We start from the raw sequence: 22,560 nt of genomic DNA on the forward strand, positions 1-22,560 counted from the left end.
GCTTCAGCAGTTGTGAGAGGCCAGCCACCTTCCACCTGGGAGTAAAGACATTTCTTTAGTGCATGATGTTGCCTGAGGCAGAAGCACAAATTAGGGGAAAAGAAGAGGAAAAGATTTGGCCAACAACAAAAGATTAAAACTGAAAGGGAACAATTGGACTTCCCTGGTAGCTCAGCTGGTAAATAAACTACCTGCAATGCAGGAGATCCCAGTTTGATTCCTGGGTTGGGAAGATCCCCTGGAGAAGGGATATGCTACCCACTCCAATATTCTTGGTCTTCCCTGGTGGGTCAGATGGTAAAGAATCTGCCTGCACTGCAGAGGCCTGGGTTCGATCCTTGGGCTGGGAAGATCCCTTGGAGGAGGGCATGGCAACCCATTCCAGTATTCTTGCCTGGAGAATCCCCATGGACAGAAGAGCCTGGCAGGCTACAGTCCATGGGGTTGCAAAGAGTCAGACATGACTGAGCTACTAAGCACAAAAGTGAACAATGAGATGATAAAGGGATTTGGAGTCAAAGATAGTGGCCTCTACTAAAGAAAGTCTAGGCTTCCCTGTAGCTGGATGAATGAAATCAATGGCCATGTAAGAAGGTAGATTGAATTTCTCTGTGGTACATGAAGTTTCTCTGTGGTATAGGGCTGAGGCTGGTAGAAGAGGTGAGGACCTTTGGACAGCCAGTGATAGGCAAAAAACAAGTCATCAAGCAAAGTATGGGGATGAGATCAGGATGCAGTGAGTTTATCTAACCCAAAGCCATTGGGATTGGCAAGGTCCAGAGTAGGAGACCCTAGGTAAAGCAAAATCAAATCAAAATGAAAGTCAGGATTTGGTATAGGGTTGGTAGAAGATGGGGGCTTTCCTGGTGCCTCAGATGGTAAAGAATCTGAAGTCCGTGCTATAACCAGTATCTAAACTTGGGTTCAGCTTTCAAAGATGGAGAAGACAGTGGGATCAAGGAAGAGCTAGGATTGGTGACTGAGACCCATAGTTGTGGCAAGACTTCATGAAAATCCTTAGAGTTCATTGGTGAGCTGCCCATGTGCTTAGGCACTGCAGCCCTCAGGCTTATTCCTTGGCTTTTCTTTAAGACACACACTCCTTTGTTGCCACAGTGACCTCTGCGCCAGTGAGACACATCTGTCTCTATACCTCACTTGCAAGATTCACCCAGTTAGACTTTGAAAGTACAAAACAGCTTTTATTTTTGCCTGTAGAGATATTGGGGTTTCCAGGGTATAGAGATAAGTCACACTAGATATATACAATCTCATTCTTTGCTTCAGTTTGATTAGACATCACACATAGATCATACTTTGGCAGTGATTTTCTTCTTACATCAAAATTCCACCTTGATTTTCACTTTTTCCTTCATTATAAGACAAAAGCTTCTTTTCCAGGTCCTTAAGGCAATAATCCTTTCTGCCTGGGTTCCACAGACCTTACCCTCCACATACAGCTGATCCCTACTTTGGACTGGATTTCTTGGTGTGATACTCTTCAAGGGCTCTGCCCACAGATATCTCCCCCATCCAGGTTCTTATTCTTGGGTCCATAGTCCCCTTTCACTCTCCTTAGCTGATTCTTAAGCTGAAACCATTTCTAGCTACCTTGCTTTTGTCAGATAATGCTTGCTGTTCCTGCTGCTCACTGTAGCTTCATCCCATTAATCAGATCACTGTCTCTCCAAAAGGCTTTCCTTTTTCTCCAATTGTCCTGTCACCATAAAATGTGCCTTTTTGTATAGGCTAGTGGATACCTGTAGTACTCTGATTTCCTGCTACATATATAATTTAATGCCTTATAAAATGTGTTTGATGGTGTTGATCCGCTCAGTGTTGCACTTTAGATAGAAACTGGGAAAGTAGAGTGCACCTGGAATGGTGGGGCCCACAGAGAGGTGCAGTCACTCTCCCGCCTGCCCTCCTGAACCCTGGGCTGCCCAGACTGTCAAGGAATAGCCCTCTGCTCTCTTTCTTTTTCTATACTTCTCATCTGGCTCACAGTAGCCCCAGATTTTCATCTCCCTTAGTCTACAGCTCCCCTTGCTTTCTTTTTCTAATAAAACAAAACCCCAGAATGGATTTTCAGAGCTTGCTTTCTTTGTATAGGAAGGACTAGATTCCAAAAACTTGGACCTGATCCCTGGAGAACTCTTCCTGTTTTCCTCCACTTTACTGTTTAGTTGTTGCAATTACTCATTTTCACCAAATAAAACCTTAGCTCGCACTCTAGTTATATTTTTTAGAAAATGGCATGCCATATACAAATGTGAAGTATAAGCCAAACAATAAGGATTAGGAAAAGTAGAGTTACATTACTGACTAGTATCAAGCGGCACATTAAAATGAAAGATGAGGGTACTTCTACTCTGGCACTTGTTCTCATGCCTTCATATTGACTAGACTCTTTTACTGTTGTTGGTTAAATTCTTTGTTCTCTGCATCTCCACAGTACCCATCCTCCTTTTCCCTCTGTCTTGCTTGCTGACAATTGCTAGGAAAATGGCATCAATTAACATGAGAGGGATATAAACATGGGGTAAGCAGTTCAACCATCCTGGCTTCAGCTATGCCTGGAGACCTGATAGGATATATTTTTTGCACATGACCCAAGGACATGAAGCCACATCAAACAAACTTAGCTTCATTTGGTTCCCAACTTAAAATCATCATGTGTCTAAAATCTATTTGGTAAATAAAGAGCTGCATGAAATCATGACTACTGTAGATGGTTATTGGAGAAGGCAATGGCACCCCACTCCAGTACTCTTGCCTGGAAAATCCCATGGATGGAGGAGCCTGGTAGGCTGCAGTACATGGGGTCGCAAAGAGTTGGACACAACTGAGCGACTTCACTTTCACTTTTCACTTTCATGCATTGGAGAAGGAAATGGCAACCCACTCCAGTGTTCTTACCTGGAGAATCCCAGGGATGGGGGAGCCTGGTGGGCTGCTGTCTATGGGGTCGCACAGAGTTGGACACGACTGAAGCAACTTAGCAGCAGCATAGATGGTTATGTGAGGTAAGAATTTGCTATACTAAAAAGCTTACCTGACTTACTGCCATTGGCGTGTTGTTCATTAGGGCAGTGGTTCTCAACCAGGAGTGATTTTGCTACTGGAGGATATTTCCAGGGACATTTTCGGTTGTTAAAGCAGTAGGGGAGCTACTGGTATTATTGAATAGAGGCCAAGGATGTCATTAAACATCCTCTAACACACAGGACAGTCCCTTATGACAAAGAATTATCCTGTCTAAAATGTCAGTACTTCCATGAAACCCTGCTTTGGGGGATGCCAGTTTCTCTTGTGTATTTTTATTTTACTTTTGTTCTCATAAGTTTTGACTATTTTTTACCAAAATCAGAAGTGTCACCCATTTTTCACAGAATGAAGTCATGCCCAGCAAGAGGTAAGAGCAATTACAGGGAATCACTATGTTTGGATGTCTTCCTTCTCAAGATTCCCCATGGTATACTCAAGTGGTGTCCAGGACCTAGTGACTGGTAGCACAGGACCTACGGTGGGCCTGACTTTTCCATATGCGTGGTCTCCTTGGGCTACCGTGCGCCTTCTGGCATGACACTGAAGTTGGGGTTAGTGTCTTGTGATCATTTCACATAGCCCAGGGTGGTGCTGGCCCATACCTGGGCTCTCCCTAATCCAGACCGAGAATACAATTTTCAGAGGAAAAGAAGCTTGAATCTTAAGTCACTATTAAAATGTTCAAAAGCAGTCTGTGATTTTTGTCCTAATTTTCTTCATACATATAGCATCTCCTTTGGATTCGTCTCATTTTCAAGACTGTCCTTCCATATGTTGCCAAGATTCTACACAACCATGTCCTCTGTGACCTCATTTCTGCCTTTTACTGTTCGACCTTCAGTGTCCCTGAGGCTGCTGTGCTTAGCCTAGGCCCCTATTCTGTTAGACTGTTTGAACTGTCTGAGCTTAGAGACAGTGGGGTAACTAAAAGAAGCCCTGGACTTGGCTGTCAAGACAAGTCCAGCTCCAGAAACTTCAGACTGTGCTTTTTACTCTGGGTGCCCTGGGAGGCATCTCAGTCCCTCTTCCTGTACTGCCTCTGCCCCATATCATTGAAAGCGCTCATAAACTGCAAAGTTCTCCACAAAAGCACAGGCCTATGCTGGTTATGGAATTTCACTGCTCTCTCAACTCCTAAGGTCGTGGGCTCATCTTCTAAATGGCCTCCAGTTACCTATTTACTCCGCAGATGGATTTATTTTAGAAAAAAAAAGTAGGGGGAGGGAGGCTATTAGTTATCAGTATGGCGATATAGCAATTATACAAGCCATGGCTTAGGAAATTCTTCCACCTTATGCAGCTACTCAGGCTTTGAAGGGCATTGCATGTTCGAAAACACCTAGATGAGAACATTTGCAATTTACAGAAGAAAGTCCTCAAAATCACACTCTGTCCAACTTCAGTAACTCTGAATAGGAATCCAAGAACAGTGGCTTCTGAGTCTTTAGTGCAAGATGTGTCTTCCTCGTGGTCTGGCTTTAAAGGTGGTGACTAAGGTCTCTTGGGCCTGTTCATGGGACTGACGCATGCTGGTCAAAAGAATCGGGTCAGTCTTGTGTTCTACAACATTGAAGGGACAGGATTTCAGGTGCTCAGACATGGAGGCAACTTCATTAAACTCCCAGCTCTTGATTTTGGAGAAGAGGCTGCTGAATTGCCAAATCTGAGGAGAGATAGATGCATGAAAGTAAACCCTGAGTGTGATACCTTCAGGTCGGCTTTATTTAAATAGTTTGAAGAAATGCCTTTCTGTTCTTCCTGGTCTCAGATTCCAGAGAGTGTTTAGTGACTGCAGCATACATGTGTTAGTCCCTTCTCCAGCATCCAATTCCTAGACCCCCTTCCAACTGATAACCTTCCCACCCAGCCACATGTTGTGTGAAAATGACTAATACCAACTAATACCAATCGCTTATTGCTATACACCCTCACCCCACCCCACCCCTGAGTAAAATGGTTAGTTCTAGAATAGACATATGATTCAAATCAAGACAACCAGTGCTAGTGAGAGTCTACTCCAGAACTTTCGTCTGAGATATCAGGAAGTACATTCTTTTTTCCCCTATGTGCTTAAATTTGGAAGCTATTGTCACTTAGAGCTGCTAACAGCCCTCATGGACCATGAAGGGAGAACTGTTGTCTTAGAGTGGAGTCACTAGTGAGGAAGTAGAGATAAGAATTGATAGTAGAAAGGTCATTTGGGGGGCATTTTTGAGCAGTCAGATCAAACCATACCTGAAGCTATTTGGGCCAATAAATTCCCTTTATAGTTTATTATAAACTTTATTATAAACTTATGTGTAAAGTTTCTTATGTATAAAGAATACATTTATACATATAAAGAATATCTGTATAAAGAATATTCTTATTTATAAAGAATACATTCAAGTAGTCTTGCCTGGAAAATCCCATGGATGGAGGAACCTGGCAGGCTATGGTCCATGGGGTCGCAAAAAGTTGGACACGACTAAGTGACTTCACTTTCTTTTCTTTCTATATTTATGTATTTTAATTTGGTTTTATATTGCTTAAAAATTAAAGTATGCTAATTAATAAGAGTCTCACTAGAACAGAATCCTTAGGAGAAATCTAAAAGGCTAGTACTCAAACCCCTGCTGGCCTTTGGCACTTAGGATGGTGTCAAAGTAACGAGTTTTAAAATCTGGCTATGAAGATAGGCATAACCTGATATTCTTCAACTTTATCACTTCATCATCAGTTTCTTGTCATTGTTCTTATGTAAAAAAATGTGCCCTAGGATCTTAGAACTATTTCCCTTTTTACTTTAAAAAGCCATTTTAATATGAGTATCCTGTAGCTCCAACTAAACTGTCTTTCTTCCTTTCTACAAGGAAATCAATTTGTCCTGAATGATATTTAAGAGTTGTCAGCAGTGACTGAATTGGGAAAATTGTTAGTCAAAAAATAACAAAATCCCTAGTATGTAAATTAAATTATTTGCATTTGATTTTACAGAGGAAGATATTAGGTAGTTCCAGACTATACAGTTCCCGAAGGCAGGGTCATAGTCTCATTCATGTTTATTCCTAATACATGGTCAGTTGGCAGTCAGTTATTTAACACATTCCCAGATTCATAAGGGAGAGTGTGATAATTATTTTTTGAAGAAGACTGCTCAGGGAATAAATAATAGAAAATATGCAAGATGTTTTACACATAATCAATAAAAATAGATGTAAACATCTCCTAACTCCCCAATGCCAGTTTGCATACACCCACATACTGAGAAGAAAGTCAACAGTGAGATTTTGGAATTAATGACCTAAATGGGCATCATACATTTGTGATTCACATTACTAACACATGTACCATAAGAAAGGGTGCTAAGGGCACCTTGGATATGACAAATTGGGGGTTTCACTTCTATTTGGTACAAGCTAATAGAACTTATAATACAGTTAAGCAAGCCTAGCTTTATCGGGAAAAGGGACTAAAGCTTTTCCAAGGGGAAAGATGCTTTGATTTATACAATATTTTAAAAATTAAATAAGCATTTGAACCAGGGGAAATCAGTGGATTATTTTAGAACTTCAAAATGAATTTAACAACAGCAAAAATTAGTTGACATGCGGCTGAGGAGAATCTGCTGGCATATTGTATCAATTAGAGTCTAGGCAGAAAACAGATGGCACACTCAGACTGGGTAATCTGAAGAGAATTTTTAAAAGGAATGACACATAAATGTGTGAGCAGTGTATAGGAAAACCAGAAGATTTAGGGCAGTACCTAGGCTAGTGACAATCTTGAGTGTTACTACTCTAGGCCTGAATGGGAAGGAGGAGTTTATTAGAATCCAGAAAGGGTAACTGTGTGGAGAAAACCATCGGATACAGCTATCTTCAGCAGAGAGACAAGGCCAGTGCAAAGTGTCTAGAAGGGGAAAATGCATGCAGAGAGGAAGCCAGAAGAACACCTGCGGCAGCCCCTCCCACCTGCCCATCTCCCGTAGACACACTCCCATTAGACTAGCCCACCTGGAAGCTGGAGAGCAAGGGAGCAAGTTAAGGTAGTCTGCAGAGATCAGCCTCCTGGGGGACAGATCACAATGGAGAATGGATCATGGAAGCAAACAGCAGATATTCTGAACACATACACAGAGATAACATAGACACTTCCATCTGTACTACTATTCTTATGTTTATGGGTCTGTCTCCTGTACTAGGCTGGCTTCCTTGGGCTCACAGACTGTGTCTCATTCCTAGTAACCTAGTACAATTCCAGTGCCTAGTACACTGCTGGTGCATAGAAGGCTCTTAGTAAATAATTGCTGAATGAATGAAGTGAATAACTAAGTGAATTACTTGCCTTTCTGTGCACTCTCCAGGAGGTGCCTCCATGGGAATACCTCTTCTTCTTCCACTGCAGGAGGACCATCCCTCTCTCTTGCAACAAAGTGGCACAGATACTCCTCATCAGCACGGACACCTGGGAGAGCTGGGACAGGCTGATGCTGTCTAGGAACCCAGCAATGTACTGCAGGACCTCCAGGGGCAGGCTGGTTAGAGAATTCTGGTTTTTTCCTTCACGACCTGAGAAATGGTTGTTCTTCCTTTCCTCACTCAGCTCTGAAGCAACCTCCGGCTTGATGGCAAAGGTCTTGAGCTCCTGACTGTAGATCACTTTTGCCTTTTGCCCTGGGGGACGGAAATGGTTTTGAATAAAGGTACATCCCAAGTAGGCCAGGGGGCATCGGTGTTGGAACCAGCCGTTGAGACATGACTGAATGTCTGTGTGAACATTCTTGAAATGGAGGGGAAATTCATCCCTCCTGAAGAATTTGTTGCAGGTGAAAGTAAAGGCAGAGCTGCTCTTGTTGTGTCTCCTGGTCACACACTCACTGTGGAGCTCCACGTGGAGCCCATTCGCATTGCTGTTCGGGTTGGCAGTGGTTAGGAGGTCGGCCAGCACCGTCCCAGAAGAAAACTGTTCTGGCTCAAAACTGTATGTCTGTGTAGCGAAATCCATGAACAGCCCGTCAATGCTCCTGGACTCGGAGATGACATGACCTTTGAGTTCTCTTTCCAAAGCACACAGGAGGGTGGTCTTGATGAGATCTGACTTGGGCAGGTCCTCCACAGTGATCCCTAAATCTGAAGTATCCACGGCTTTGTGCTCACTTGGCCTACAACTCATGGCATCACCTAGGCGAGCCCGCTTCCCACAGTAGCTCACCGGAACTTTGAAGGTGTAAACAGTCTTCACTTCCTGAGCTTCCAGGTTGCCGTAAACAAAGTCTCTCTCTTTGGGTGTACAAGCAGGCATCTGACCAAAGTGAATAAGCATCCTCCCATTGTGCACCAGGTACATATTATAGTCCTTTGCATCCACAGCTGTTTTCAGTCTTTCCAGAACACCATCCTGCCAAGGGGCAAGTCCTGTCTTTTCTATGGCTGCATGAAAGTCCTGCTGCTTCTGGTCTTCCTGTGGTTCTTTTCCTTTGGCAGTTCCCTCCTCTACCATTCTATTGCTGTTGGAAATCTGTTCTTTCTCTGGGCCATTCCTGCTCTTGCTGTCACTGCTGGCTGATGAGCTTGTTAAAGCTGAGGCCGCATGCTCTTTGCTGAACATATTTTCCCACTTGTCAAACTTGGCCAGGTCCATCCCTTCTTTGGTTTTGGCTAACGCCTCTCGTTCTTCTTGACTTAGCTCTACCACCTCCCCATTCATGGCTGACAGAGAGCAGCCTGTTACCAAACCAGCATCCTCCCCACCCACCGCTCCATCCATTTCCTCCCAGCTGGCTTCACCATTCATAGGAGGTTCCTCTTCCGTGGGTTCTCTAGTTTCTGGGAAAAGTTCTACCATTTTCAGAGACCTAAAAAGGACCTTCTGGTCCTGAAGGGCCAGGGCTGTGTCCAAGCATTCCTCATCGGGGGTCTCTTTCATGATGTTCTCATGAAGCGTTGTTTCAGAGTCCACGTTTGGCCAGCGGTTCCACTCCATGGAGCAGCAGACCACGCTGGCAGGACACACTTGCAGATGCTTGGCCAGCTTGTGGCGGGACATGAAGAGGGGGCAGCCGTATTCGGAGTTGAGGCATGGAACCTGCTCTAAAGGGCAGAGTAGCTCGTGCTCAGCCTCTTTGCACATGTGGAAGGTAGCACCGCAGGACAGGTGGCAGTTTATCACCGGGCAAGAGACACTGGGCTCCACAGGCATGTGGCAGTGACGGTTGAAGCATCTCTCACAGTGTCTGTGCTGCCCTGGCGGAGGCCTGCGTGTCCTACCCTAGAGACACCAAAGGCAGGGGAAAGAGAAAACAAGTGACTGCTGGAAGACAAGTGTCTGTGAGTGTTTAAGTTTTAATTGACTTATTTCCTGTTTATACACGCTGATTGTAGGAACCTTGGAAAATACAGAAAGTCATAGAGAAGAAAGCTGGAGAAGAAAATGGCAACCCACTCCAATATTGTTGTCTGGAAAATCCCATGGATAGAGGAGCCTGGTGGGCTACAGTCCAAGGGGTCACTAAGAGTTGGACACGACTGAATGAGCAGGCACAGAGAAGAAAGCAAAAACTTCATAATACCACAACCAGAAATAACAACTATCAATACTCTTGATATGAAAAAAATACAATTATTTTCCAGTAGTTTATTTTATCTATGTACTAGATGTGTTGAAAATAGGGGGGGAAACACATACACACAGGAAAGTGGGCTACAGAATTGACAATTGCTATTTTTGAGTTGTGGATTATTGAGGATTTATGCACATTTAATTGTCTGAATACAATTTTTCTGCTTTAACTTGCTATTACGTTATGTCTAGGCTGTTTTATAAATTTTCCTTTGGAAACTTTTTTCACAGCGGCCATGTAACATTCCAGAGCAAGTGTTCTGTCATTCACATGATCAACCACCAGGGGGCAGGGCTGGGAGGACCCAAGGTGGGTCTGGTTTTGTTCACATCTGCGTCCTCAGCACCTGTCACAGGGCCTGGATCATTGTAAGCACTCAATAATATTTGCTGAATAAAGGAAGTGTTAGCCATTTAGATTACAACTGGATTTTTTCTTTTTCATATATAAAGTTTTACTAAAAATCTTTGCTCATCAGTCTTTCTCAGGTCTCTGCTTTCCCCTAACTGTGTCGGTTTATTCTAGGTTCTGCTCTAGTACCTCTGGTTCAGCAAAAAGCCAATATATATCATTAGACCAAAAGGACAAACCTGCCAGCAGTTTGGGCTACAGGCTAAATGAGGCCACATCTGGACCTCTGAAAGGTGAAGTTCCAGTGAGCACGTGGTACTTACCATAGCTTCCAAATTCCTTCTGGCTTTGTATAATAACTCTAGGGGAAAATATAAAAGCACAAACATGAATGATCCATGAAAAAGTTATTTTATCTACTTTATCAGGGGCCAAAATGACTTCAAGTACTCTTCCATCACCCTGGAGGTAAGTATCACAGCCCCCCATTTTACAGCAAATATGCTCTTCTTAGGTTCACTTTTACTTTCTCTTCCTTTCAATACACACACATTTTTTTGCCAAGCCACTTGAAGATAAGTTGCTGATATTATTACACTTTATCTTACTGGCATATATACGCTTACTTATCTCTAAGGACTTCAGCATGTATTTCCTAAGAATAAGACATTTTCTTTTGTGACTACAGTAACATTATCTCACCTAAGAAAACTAAAAACAATTTTCTAATATCATGTAGCATGCTGTCTATATTCATATTTTCCCAATTATCCCAAAAATGTCTTCTGTACTTTAAAAAACAATTTTCAGTTTTTGAGCCAGAATCCCAGTAAGGTCAACTTACTACATTTGTTTAAGTCTTTTTAGCCTCCTTTAATCTGGAAAATCCTCCTTAACTTTTCTTTTTTAGGAAAGACAGCCATGTAAAGTTAAATAAAATAAAATTAAAAAAAAAAAGAAAAGACAGCCTTAAATCTCAAGGAAATTGTATGCTAGTTTATTCATGTATTCATTCTTCCATCCATTTATTCAACAAGCATTTTTTGGTTACCTACTATATATGCCAGTAAGTGAGCTTAAGGGTTACCTAGACTGCTTGTTGGAGAAGGAAATGGCAACCAACTCCAGTATTCTTGCCTAGGGAATCCTGTGGACAGAGGAGCCTGGTGGGCTGCTGTCCATAGAGTCGCATAGAGTTGGACACAACTGAAGCAACTTAGCATGCATGCATGCGTTGGAGAAGGAAATGGCAACCCACTCCAGGATTCTTGCCTGGAGAATCCCAGGGACTGGGGAGTCTGATGGGCTGCTGACTATGGGGTCGCACAGAGTTGGACACGACTGAAGCGACTCAGCAGCAGCAGCAGACTGCTCGTTAAAGTGGCTTTAAACACTATTGTTCATTATGATCAGCTGTAATGCTTCTTACATATATAGATTTGCACTGTTTGGCTATTTAAGTTAATCAAAATGAACTAGAATTAATAATTTAGTTCCTCAAGTCATGCTACATTTCAAGTGTTCAGTGGCCCCATATGGTTAGTAGCTACTCTATTGGACAGCATAGAATAGAATATTTTCATCTTCAAAGAAAGTTCTATTGGACAACACTGCTATGGATGCTGGCTGTACCCGTGACCTGAGTGAAGTGAGTGTTCTGAAACTTACATTCTTAACACATTCCCTATCTGACTCATGTATTGCAAGTGTGAAAGAGAGATCATGCCAGAATGCTCTGTAATAGCCTGAATGAGGAGGCAGGTAAGAAGCTGCTAGCCAGAACATTAATAGGTTCAGGGCCAAGTAGAAGATAAATCAGCCAGAGAGAGAGAGTGCTGAGCAGAGTGGAAGGACTGTGACAGTTGGACTGAGAGGGAGCAGAATAGGTTCAGACAAAGATCTTTTGGATGCAAGAGTCCAGCCACTTCTTTCAACATACAATTTAACATTCAGGTGGGCTCCCGCCATATTCCAGATCACTCCTGGGAGGAAAAAATTCCCATTGTGGACTTGTGGGAATTTATAAGTATTAGGTTCAAGCATCTGGAATTTTGGTATTCAATAAGGAACCATTTGGGAATTCCCTGGCAGTTCAATGGTTAAGACTTTGTACTTCCAGTGTTGGGGGCATGGGTTTGATCCCTGGTTGGGGAACTAAGTTCCCACAGGCTGCATGGTATGGCAAATAATAATAGTAGTAAAATAGTAGTAAAAACAACCCATCTGGGAATTTTTTTAAAAGGATAATTGGGGGTATTAATCAGTAGTAGTGGAAGGATGGGGTGGAAGGACCTGGAGTTAGAAACTACCATATGGAGAACATGCTGGAGGCTGAGATGGTGAGACAAATGACAGCAGAAGTAGACAAGATGAGACAGACAGGAGACATTACAACGTTACAAATAACATTTTTGTTTCTGACTTGAGATGGGGGAAGAAGAAAAGCCAAAGATGATGCCAAGAAAGTGAATCAAGAAGAGAGAATATTGGGTGTAATTCTGAGAAAAATGGAGGTCTAAGGAGGAAACTGTTTGGGGAGGAAAGATGGGCCCAGCGTGTATAACACAAGTTGCTTTAGGTCATGACAGATCATGTGGGTGGGAAGATGAGGGAGTAGAATAGAGAGATGCAGACTTGAGAATTATCCACTTAAAAGTGAGAGAAAGCCATAACTGGAGAAGTGAGCACACAGAATAGAAATCTGAGCCATGAAGTACAAGGCTAAGTGTGACCACTTTGGGGATAAGAAGAGGTAGAGCCAGAGAAGGAACGCCAGAGAGCTAAGAGAGTGGGGACTATGTTGCCAGATCTAACGGAAAGGGTGAGTGACGGCCTCCGATGCTACCGTGAGGTTAGGAGCAGTGATGACAGTGCCGCTGCTCATGGCAGGGCCCTGAAGAGCTCTTGCCAGAGCATGTGCATTTCAGCTCTGAGGTGGGACTTTTGGCCATTCACAATCTGGTGTTTGTTTGGAGTGGAGGAGAAAGCTATTAAGCACACACTTCAGTGTTGGCAGGGCCTGTGCCCTGCCTGGGAGAATGAGACCATCTGTTTTCTATTCATGACAGACATTCATCAAGAATGGACTCTGGATGACTCATGGTCCCCTGTTGGGTTTTAGGTGGGACAGAAGATTGGAGTAAGGCTATGTGAAAAAAGCTAACAGTACCAGGAATGTCCAACTTCATGTTTGCCAGCCAGATTCTGTGACAAAGTTGAGCCCATTTCCCAGCAAGGGCAAGGAAGCCCTGACTAGTTCTGTGCACTCCCTGTGTGTGGTGAGAACTCTGCCCTTATCGGGCACGTGTCTAGCTGGAGGGACAACAGTAATAAACTCTAAGCTCAATCATTTCTTTTAAATTGAGGTATAGTTGATTTATAATGTGTTAGTTTCAGGTGTACAGCAAAGTGATACATACATCTATATCTATTTTTTCATTATTTTGCTTTCTTGGTTATTACAAAATATTAAGTATAATTCCCTGTGCTATACAGTAGGTCTTTGTTGCCAATGATTTCTTATCCTTCAGCATTATAAAAGGTTCTTAGGAACAGTGGTTTTGAGGCTAGGAACATCTGTAGTGGAGCCTTATTGCTCTCAATCTCTGCGAAGTTATTTGAAACTATCCCTTTAAGAGAAAAGAAAAGCAATGCATGGAGGCAACAAAGTTGCTTTTGCTGTTGTTGTTGCTTTATGTTGCTATTTAAAGAGCTTCTGCCAGGCTCTGGAGCTACCCCAGATGAGTGACTTTGAGAGAGGACATGTGCTCAGCAGAAAGACACTGAGTGGAGACCACTCATTGGAGATGTTTGGCAGTGGAGGAAAGGAGAAAGATAAATATAGCCCAAGGGCATAAAATATCACATCTAAACCTTTTGTTGTATAGCTGGGGGAAGTTCAGTTAAGTTCAATTCAGTTCAGTCCCTCAGTCGCGTCCGACTCTTTGGGACCCCATGAATCGAAGCACACCAGGCCTCCCTGTCCATCACCAACTCCTGGAGTTCACTCAAACTCATGTCCATCAAGTCAGTGATGCCATCCAGCCATCTCATCCTCTGTCGTCCCCTTCTCCTCCTGCCCTCAATCCCTCCCAGCATCAGAGTCTTTTCCAATGAGTTAACTCTTCGCATGAGGTGGCCAAAGTACTGGAGTTTCAGCTTCAGCATCATTCCTTCCAAAGAACACCCGGGGCTGATCTCTTCTAGAATGGACTAGTTGGATCTCCTTGCAGTCTAAGGGACTCTCAAGAGTCTTCTCCAACACCACAGTTCAAAAGCATCAATTCTTCAGTGCTCAACTTTCTTTATAGTCCAACTCTCACATCCATACATGACCACTGGAAAAACCATAGCCTTGACTAGACGGACCTTTGTTGACAAAGTAATGTCTCTGCTTTTGAATATGCTATCTAGGTTGGTCATAACTTTTCTTCCAAGGAGTAAGTGTCTTTTAATTTCATGGCTGGGGGAAAACATTTCAAAAATACTCCTACTATGATAAAGGACAATTCAAAATTGTTGATATTCTAATTATTGCTGGAGAAATAGGGTGACCAAACATGCTAGTTTGCCTTAGACACTCTCTGAGTGAGCACTGAAAGTCCCAGGTCCCAGGAAACCTCTTAGTCCCAGGTAAATTTTGACAACTGATTGATCACCTTAGGTTGGAGCCAACTGGTGTTGCCTCAACTTAACCAAGTTAGATTTATCATAGGTTGTCTCATGATATGAGATGCCCTGTTCTCCCAATTTCTATTTCAGTGCAGTGACTGGATCCTTATCCTCCATGGGGTTTGCCTTACTTGCCAGATTGAGTGCTCTCTCTGCATTTTGGATGTCATACAGGAAGAGAAATAAGATATCAATGCTTAACATGTGCATTTATATAACATCTCATTTAGTCCTCACAATAATCTTGTGAGGTGGGTATTACCATCTCGTTTACTGATGAGGACACTGAGGCACAAAGAAGCTTAAGTCTGTCTGTCTTCATACTCTACTCTCCACTACATCACACTGTATCCATTGGAGATCCAGATAGACCTCTGTGGTCCATCTCCATGATCAGGGGAGAATGTGAGCCCACGGCTATACTCTGTTAGGCAATAGCCTCTTTTCCTTCAGATGAGGTGCAGAAAGGTGTCTACATGTATTATCTTTCCAAATTGTAGAGGACCTGGATGCTTCACATTAGGAAACACCTTCATCCCAATGATGATTTTTTTCGGGGGTCCTCCTCTAGAGCCATCCCATACTGTGCCCTTTTGAACAGAAACAAGATGACCATCCAGGTCCTATGCCTTCACAGTTCAGGGAATACAAATGTGACAGGGACATTTTTTAGGGTTAAAAATGTTCACTTCCATATGGAGTCTGAGATTTAAAATGAAACATCTACCAAATCAAAGCATATCGAACTTCTTCACTGTGAAAAACCTGATGAAATTCTGTTTATGAAACAGAGTATGGTTACTTGGGTGACATTTTCCCCTTCAGTTTCCATGTCCCTATAGTCACCTTTAAATTCTTGCTTCCTGTCAGAAAAGGTAATTCCCTCCTCTTAAAAATGAACTTCAATCAAGTTTGGCCAAAACACTCTCCCCAAAAATATGTTTTAAAGTTCCCCTGTCTAGAGGACAAAATGCTATATAATTTATACTTAAATAGTTGAGAGATCTACACAGAACTAGATTTTACTAATTGTACTGGATGGAGTTTAAATAGAGTATGGGTAGATAGGGGCTTCCCACGTAGCTTAGTTGGTAAAGAATCTGCCTGTAATGTGGGAGACTTGGGTTTGATTCCTGGGTCAGGAAGATCCCCTGGAGTAGGAAATGGCAACCCACTCCAGTATTCTTGCCTGGAGAATAGTAGATAGAAGGACCAAGTGCAGTACATGAGTTCAAGGGATGAATACTTCTTTAAAGAAATAGAGGAGAATTTAGAATCTGACAAAGGAGCAGGAACTATCTGATGCAAGTTTGGTGCTCTGTGGGTCACTCAGAAAGGAGTTAAATTAATAAGCAAAGGCAAGTCAGCTAGAATAATAGTCCTTAAAATATGGTACCTAGGCCAACAGAATCAGAATCACCCAGGAACTGGTTAGAAAAGTACTGTATTGAGCCCCACCAGATCAGAACTACTGAATCAGACCTACCAGCTGATTGAACTGTAAGCTCAAGTTTGAGAGCTAGAAGAGCCTGATATTGTGCTCCAATCACAAAGAAACTAGTGCCCAGTTACGTGGGAAGGCCTGGGAGAAAGATCTGAAAAGGCAGTTGGCAAATCTATCCATTTCTTTCCATCTCCACCACAACTGCCCAGGTCCAAGCACCATCAACTCTCATCCAGTCTGGAGCAATAGAATTATAATCAGTCTTAACTCCTCCCATTTTGTGCCCCATAATCTATATTCATCAGCAAAAAGAGTGATTTTAACAACTTTTAACATTAGATCACTACTTCCCTGCTTAAAATCTTCAGAGGATCCCATCCTATCACAAGGAATAAGGTCCAATGTCCTTATCTTGGCCCACCTGGTCCTCCCTGAGTGTCCCTTGCTTGCCTCTTTTACCTCACCTCTCTCCCCTGAGCACTTGGTTCCAGCACTTTTTGCTCATTCTTCTGTAGGAACTTTGTACTTGTTCTTTCTTCCAAGAGAATTCACCCCCTGCGCCTTAATTGCTTATGGGTTTCTTCTCCCCATTTAGATTTTACCTTACCTACTACTTCCACAGAGGTCTTACCTGATATCCTCAATCTGAAGTAAATTAAAGAGGGGACTCCCTGGTGGTCTGGTGGACTCTGCTTTTTCACTGCCAAGGGCACAGGTTCAATCCCTGGTCAGACTAAGATCACGCAAGCTGTGCTGCACAACCAAAAATTAAAAATAATAAAAATAAATTAATGAACACATGTTCTGCTGGGTAATTTTTTGACAGGTTACTGAATCTCCGTAAAGCTAATTTATTCATCCATAAAATGGGCCTCATCATAACCCATAGGACTGTGTGAGGATCAAACGAGATAGAGTAGTGAATGTATCTAGTATACAGGAGTCACTAAACTGTCCTTTCTCTACCAAGCTCACTCTCATGGTCACCACCCTTGTCCAGACCTTATTTCTGCCCATGGCATCACGCCCACAGCCCTTGGCTGGCCTTTCCGTTTTAAGTTCTCTCTCATTCCACTGGATCTTACATACCCCGCCAGTTTAAACATTCTCAAACCCCTATTAAAAAAATAAAATAAAATCTTTCCTCACTCCTTTTTGAATGTGAATCCCTGATTTCCCACAATTCTGGCCTCTTCTATTCGCCACAAAGGGCTTCCCAGGTGGCGCTAGTGGTAAAGAATATGCCGGCTAGTGCAGGAGATGGAGGTTGTAAGAGATGGCAGTTCGATCCCTGGGTCAGGAAGATCCCCTGGAGGAGGGCATGGCAGCCTACTCCAGTATTCTTGCCTGGAGAATCCCCATGGACAGAGGAGCCTGGTGGGCTACAGTCCATGGGGTCTCAAACAGACGGACACGACTGAGCGACTAAGCACAGCACCGCACCGCACATATGCTGATTTGTTTTTTTTGTTATTGTTCTGTTTTGTTTTAAAGGGAGAAAAAGAAACATTTTCAACTTTATTACGTAAATGATACGTTTCTGAATGGAAAAGACTCAGTGGACTCCAGTTATGCCAGATACTCTGAATGCTGCCAGGATTGTTTGTATGACTTTACAGCACTTGTTCTTCACCCTTGCAGTCACAGAATCAGAAATCTGGATCAGGCAGATAACCAGAAATCCTCTGCTCTGGAGTTTTGCAAACGTCAGTGTGCATAGGAATCACCTGAGCAGTCCTTTTAAACTGCAGTTTCTGATCTTGTAGAACAAAGGGTTATGAAAAAGGTCTAGTTTAACCTCTTCATTTTCTACAAGAGAAACTGAAGCCCAGAGAAGGAGTGTCTCATTGACCATGCCCCACAAAGTCTCTGACTAGAATCACATGCTTTTATTTTTTTCTACTTCACCTTGATGTTTATTAAGAAATTCTGTGGAAACCACAGTACCACACAGAGCTACCTGTGTGATAACGGCCAAGGGCTTGTGAGCAGCTTAGATGATACCAAGGGCAAAGCAGGACAGAGCCTGGAAGAATGAGGAAGAGGTGGTGACCAAGGGTCACTGGCCAGAAGGTCATGAGAAGGCATATAGCAGGTATATTTAAATCACTGACTCAAACAAAAGAGAATGGGATTAACAGATAATAGTTTTCACATTCTTTACTATAAAGTTAGTAGACAATCAGGGTTGGTGTCAGGGAGATATTTTTAGGCAAGGGGCCCTCCCAGCACCCCTCACATGATGTCAGCGACTAACTATTTTGCCTCCTCATGTGGCTAGCCCTGGCAATAATTATTTATTCCCGAGCTTTAACTTTAGTGGAAGTGACAAGGTCAAGAGTTTAAGAACAGAGATTAACTGTTAACCTATTAACCAGCCAATTAATTTGTTACCTTAATTATACATTGTTAATCTGTTTCCCTACTGTGGAGATATTTAATTGTAGGGAAAGAAAATGTATAAAGTTAAATATTCAAATAATTCCTTTGCCTCTTGAGATTTTAACACAAGCAGTTGGCCGAGGAAAATTCCCACATGTGGTCCCATAATCCTGGGCTTTCAGGCTATGATTTCAGCCCATTCACTATACCCTAAAAACCATCCTCCCCCAAATCACCATCTACAGTTCTCTACCTACCCTAGAAATCTAGGTATCTAATTAGCTAGTTAATTCTCATAACTGGTGCTTGTATTACATAGTGTCAGTATTTTAAATTACTGTTTTGTATTGTTCAAGAAAATGCAAACTGGCCGTATTATTTAGGAGTAGCTCTGAGTCAACTGGTCTGGTTGGTTACTGCTAAGCGAATACACCATCTTGCTAGGACAGTAATCAGTATACACCTTGAAAACTTTGGTGCTCCAGAAACCTTGACAAAATTAAATGAAGTGAGGCAATTATACACCGTGAATTTGATTGTACCTAGCAAACAGGCATAATTATAACCCAGACACTGATAGCAAAGTTATGGGATGCATCTGGAGGTTACAGAGGCTGGCAGGAAGGAACCAGGAATTAGGGTGTCTGGTGGTAGGTCTCCTTTTCTTGGCATTGGTGGCATTAGCCAGTACACTGCAAAGTTCAGAGTGTACAGAATCATTTTTGCTGCACAGGCCACTTCCCAGGATGTCCTTGGCTGAACTTTAACTCTTATCACACTAAAGCGAGGTCCGGAGGAAAACAGGAAAATAAACACTGCACCCTTCTCCCTGCCAATTTGTTTGTACATGCAACACTATGAAGTTATTCCCAAAGCTGGAAATAACCTGTCTACACTTTAAAGTGTTTGATACTTTAAGTATCATTAATCATTTTACTTTTGTCCCTCAGGATGTGCAAGTTTCAAATTTGTGACAATTTTTTGTTTTACCTGCCTGTATATGTTTTTCAACTTGTGAAATACTTTCACTTCTATTCCACAAATATATTTGGATTCAAGAGAGCTGGGAAGGAATGAGTCATGTTTAGGAAATACTGTTAAATGAAAACAGGTTTTAAACTCTGCAGGCAGAATTTTAAAAATATATGCAGGAAATACAATTGTGCTAAATTAACCAGTTGTGTCACAGGTGATCAAAGTACACGAGAATGTCTTGCAATTAACACTGCGAATGTTGGTTGGGGAAAGATCACACATTTGGACTTCAGAAAACAGAAATTCTGGGTTCTGGGCCTTTCATCTGTTCCTTCCTCCCCCTCCCCTATCTTGAACCCCCATCAATACTGTGTAACCTTAGAGACACCACATAACTACTATGGTTGATTGCAGAAGAAAGAACCTAAGCTGTTAGAAAGCAGGTAATCTCCTGCTCTAAGATTTTAGATTCAAAGCAGGAGCTCACATATTAAATGAAAGCAGAGTTTCATTCTCTGAGCCAACCTTTTCTCCCTCATATGTAACTAGTTTGTTTTAACAACCCTCTTGCTCAGAGCAAAAGGTGATGGGCAGCTCAGCCTCTGCGTCCACGTTCACCACTCTAAATTCCCCCTTGATGACCCTGCCTGCATCTAGAAAGCTTACCTTACCGGCACGGGCTGAGTCAGCATGTGCTGCACCTGCGTCCCTGGGCTGTGAGCAGGCAGACTGCCGGAGGTGGCTGGGCGTGCATCGGCTGCTGCAGAGGACCGAATTCTGTCGTGGAGGTAGGGAAAGGAGAAAAAACTTCAACAGAAATAGTTCAAGTGCTTCAAAGTTAAAAATAAAACTATATCACAAGGGCCAATGTGACCAGGCTCAGCTTACGGTTTTTTTTTTCTTTCTCCCGTATTTATCAACGCTCTATCTCTGCTGGAGAGGCAGTCACAGGGGAAGCTGGAAGGCAAATGGGGTTTTATATCAGTGGGTTTTCTTTCCCCTGAGGAAGGAGGAAAATCCTTTTAAGAAGGATAATTTTCAAGGCCAGAGCAGCCTCTCCGAGTCCTGTGCATACGGTTGGCAGATCCAGCTGTGCTCCCTGTGGCTGGTGGAGCGCTCAGGACAGGCTGCTGCTCTAATTATAACCGTGCTTTGCACCTAAACCTGTCACTGGCTGAGGCAGCAGCTTGTGAAAGTGACATGTGGTCCTCTGTTTCTCCTATTTCTCGTCATGACAAGGAAGTGGCTGTCCTCTCCCAGCCCTCTTCCTTCCCCGGTGGTTGGGAAAGGAAGAGTTTGTAATTCAGAAATCAGGCATCGTTTAAGTCCAGTGTGAGAAAACTAGAGGTGGTAGGAGGCTTAGCTATTAGTCCAACTCTCTCTTTTTTACAGTTGAGGAGGCAGAGATTTAGAGACAGTAAATTTTGCCTAGATCTTCTAGCACTATGTTGAACAAAAGGGCTGAGTGGTCATCTCGTAACTTGTTTTTTAGATATGTTCGTTTGTGTTGTATTCTACATATAAGTGATATGGTATGGGATTTGCTGTTCTCTTTCTGACTGATTTCACTTAGTATGATAATCTCTAGGTCCATCCTTGTTGCTGCAAATGGCAGTATTTCATTCTTTTGTGGCTGAGTAATATTCCATTGTGTATAAAGATATAGATACTGCTGCTATGAATATTGGAGTGCGTGTATCTTTTCTAATTAGTACTTTTGTTTTTTCTAAATGTGGGCCCTAGAGTGGAGTTGGTAGTTCTATTTTTAGTTTTTAAGGGACCTCCATTTTGTTTTCCGTAGTGACTGCACCGATTTACATTCCCACAAACAGTGTGCAAGGGTTCTCTTTTCTCCATATTCTCTCCAACAAGTTATTTGTAAATTTTTTGATGATGGTCATTCTGACACATGTGCAATCTCATTGTGATTTTGATTTGCATTTTTCTAATAGTTAGCTATATTTAACATCTTTTCATGTGCCTGTTAGCTGTATGTCTTCTTTGGAGAAATGTCTACTCAGGTCTTCTGAACATTTTTTTATTGGGTTGTTATTTTGATACTGAGTTGTTTAAGCTGTTGTATATTTTAGATATTAACACCTTGTTGGTCACATCATTTGCAAATTTTTTCCCATTCCATAGATTGTCATTTTGTTTTGTGGTTTATTTTTCTGTGCAAAATTTTTAGGTCACAGCTGCTAATTTTTGCTTTTTTCCCCCTTTTGCCTTAGGAGATCAAAGATAATATTGCTATGATTTATGTCAAAGGATGTTTTGCCTATGTTTACTTCTAGGAGTTCTTATGGTTTCAAATCTTTCATTTAGATCTTGAAGGCATTTTGAGTCTATTTGTATATATGGTGTGAGGGAATGTTTTAATCTCATTGTTCACATATAGCTGTGCAGTTTTGGTATCAGGCTAATACTGGCCTCACAGAATGAGTTAGGAAGTGTTCTGTTTTCTGGAAGAATTTATAAAGGATTGTTAATTCTTTAAACATTTAGTAGAACTTAGCAATGATACCACCTGGGCCTGGACTTTTCTTTGTGGAAAGTTTTTGATTACTAACTTAATCTATTTGCTAGTTAAAGCTCTATTCCCAGCATTTTTATTTCTTATTGAGTCAAATTTGGTATTTTGGTCTTCCTAGGAATTTGCCCACTTTATCAAGTTATCTAATTTGTTATACAAATTTTAAAAGTTATATAATTGTTCATCAGTTCAGTTCAGTTGAGTCGCTCAGTCGTGTCTGACTCTTTGCGACCCCATGAGTCGCAGCACGCCAGGCCTCCCTGTCCATCACCAACTCCCGGAGTTCACTTAGACTCACGTCCATCGAGTCAGTGATGCCATCCAGCCATCTCATCCTCTGTTGTCCCCTTCTCCTCCTGCCCCCAATCCCTCCCAGCATCAGAGTCTTTTCCAATGAGTCAACTCTTCACATGAGGTGGCCAAAGTACTGGAGTTTCAGCTTTAGCATCATTCCTTCCAAATATTCATTTATAAGGGGCTTCCCAGGTGGTACTAATAGTAAAGAATCTGCCTGCCAGTGAAGGACACATAAAAGACATGGGTTTGATCCCTGAG

General features: G+C 42.4%; 1 protein-coding gene across 2 annotated transcripts; it reads right to left on the reverse strand.

Annotated features, from left to right (window-relative positions):
• Positions 1-1,181: 1,181 nt before the first annotated feature.
• On the reverse strand, positions 1,182-20,587 carry FBXO40 (F-box protein 40). Of its 2 annotated transcripts, none has more exons than XM_086403955.1 (6): positions 20,361-20,587; positions 20,144-20,249; positions 16,747-16,868; positions 10,324-10,361; positions 7,375-9,297; positions 1,182-4,711 (listed from the first exon to the last, which is right to left on the reverse strand). In XM_086403955.1, exons 4-6 carry the CDS (start codon positions 10,324-10,326, stop codon positions 4,493-4,495), a joined length of 2,145 nt encoding a protein of 714 aa, XP_086260081.1. In that variant the 5' UTR covers positions 10,327-10,361; positions 16,747-16,868; positions 20,144-20,249; positions 20,361-20,587; the 3' UTR covers positions 1,182-4,492. The 2 variants fall into 2 exon arrangements, with proteins under 2 accessions (XP_086260081.1, XP_086260072.1); XM_086403946.1 differs by having other exon boundaries at positions 20,139-20,249.
• Positions 20,588-22,560: the final 1,973 nt, after the last annotated feature.

This window comes from Bos grunniens, chromosome 1 (assembly GCF_055505025.1).
Source record: "Bos grunniens cultivar Pamir isolate PY7600 chromosome 1, Bosgru_T2T1.0, whole genome shotgun sequence".
NCBI lineage: Eukaryota > Metazoa > Chordata > Mammalia > Artiodactyla > Bovidae > Bos > Bos grunniens.

Bases quoted from the DNA above. Each gene is read 5' to 3' on its own strand.
- FBXO40 (XM_086403955.1), bottom strand. The intron at 4,712-7,374 runs GCAAGTAATTCA...ATCTCTCCTCAG, and splicing joins CCTGGAGAGTGCACAGAAAG to ATTTGGCAATTCAGCAGCCT.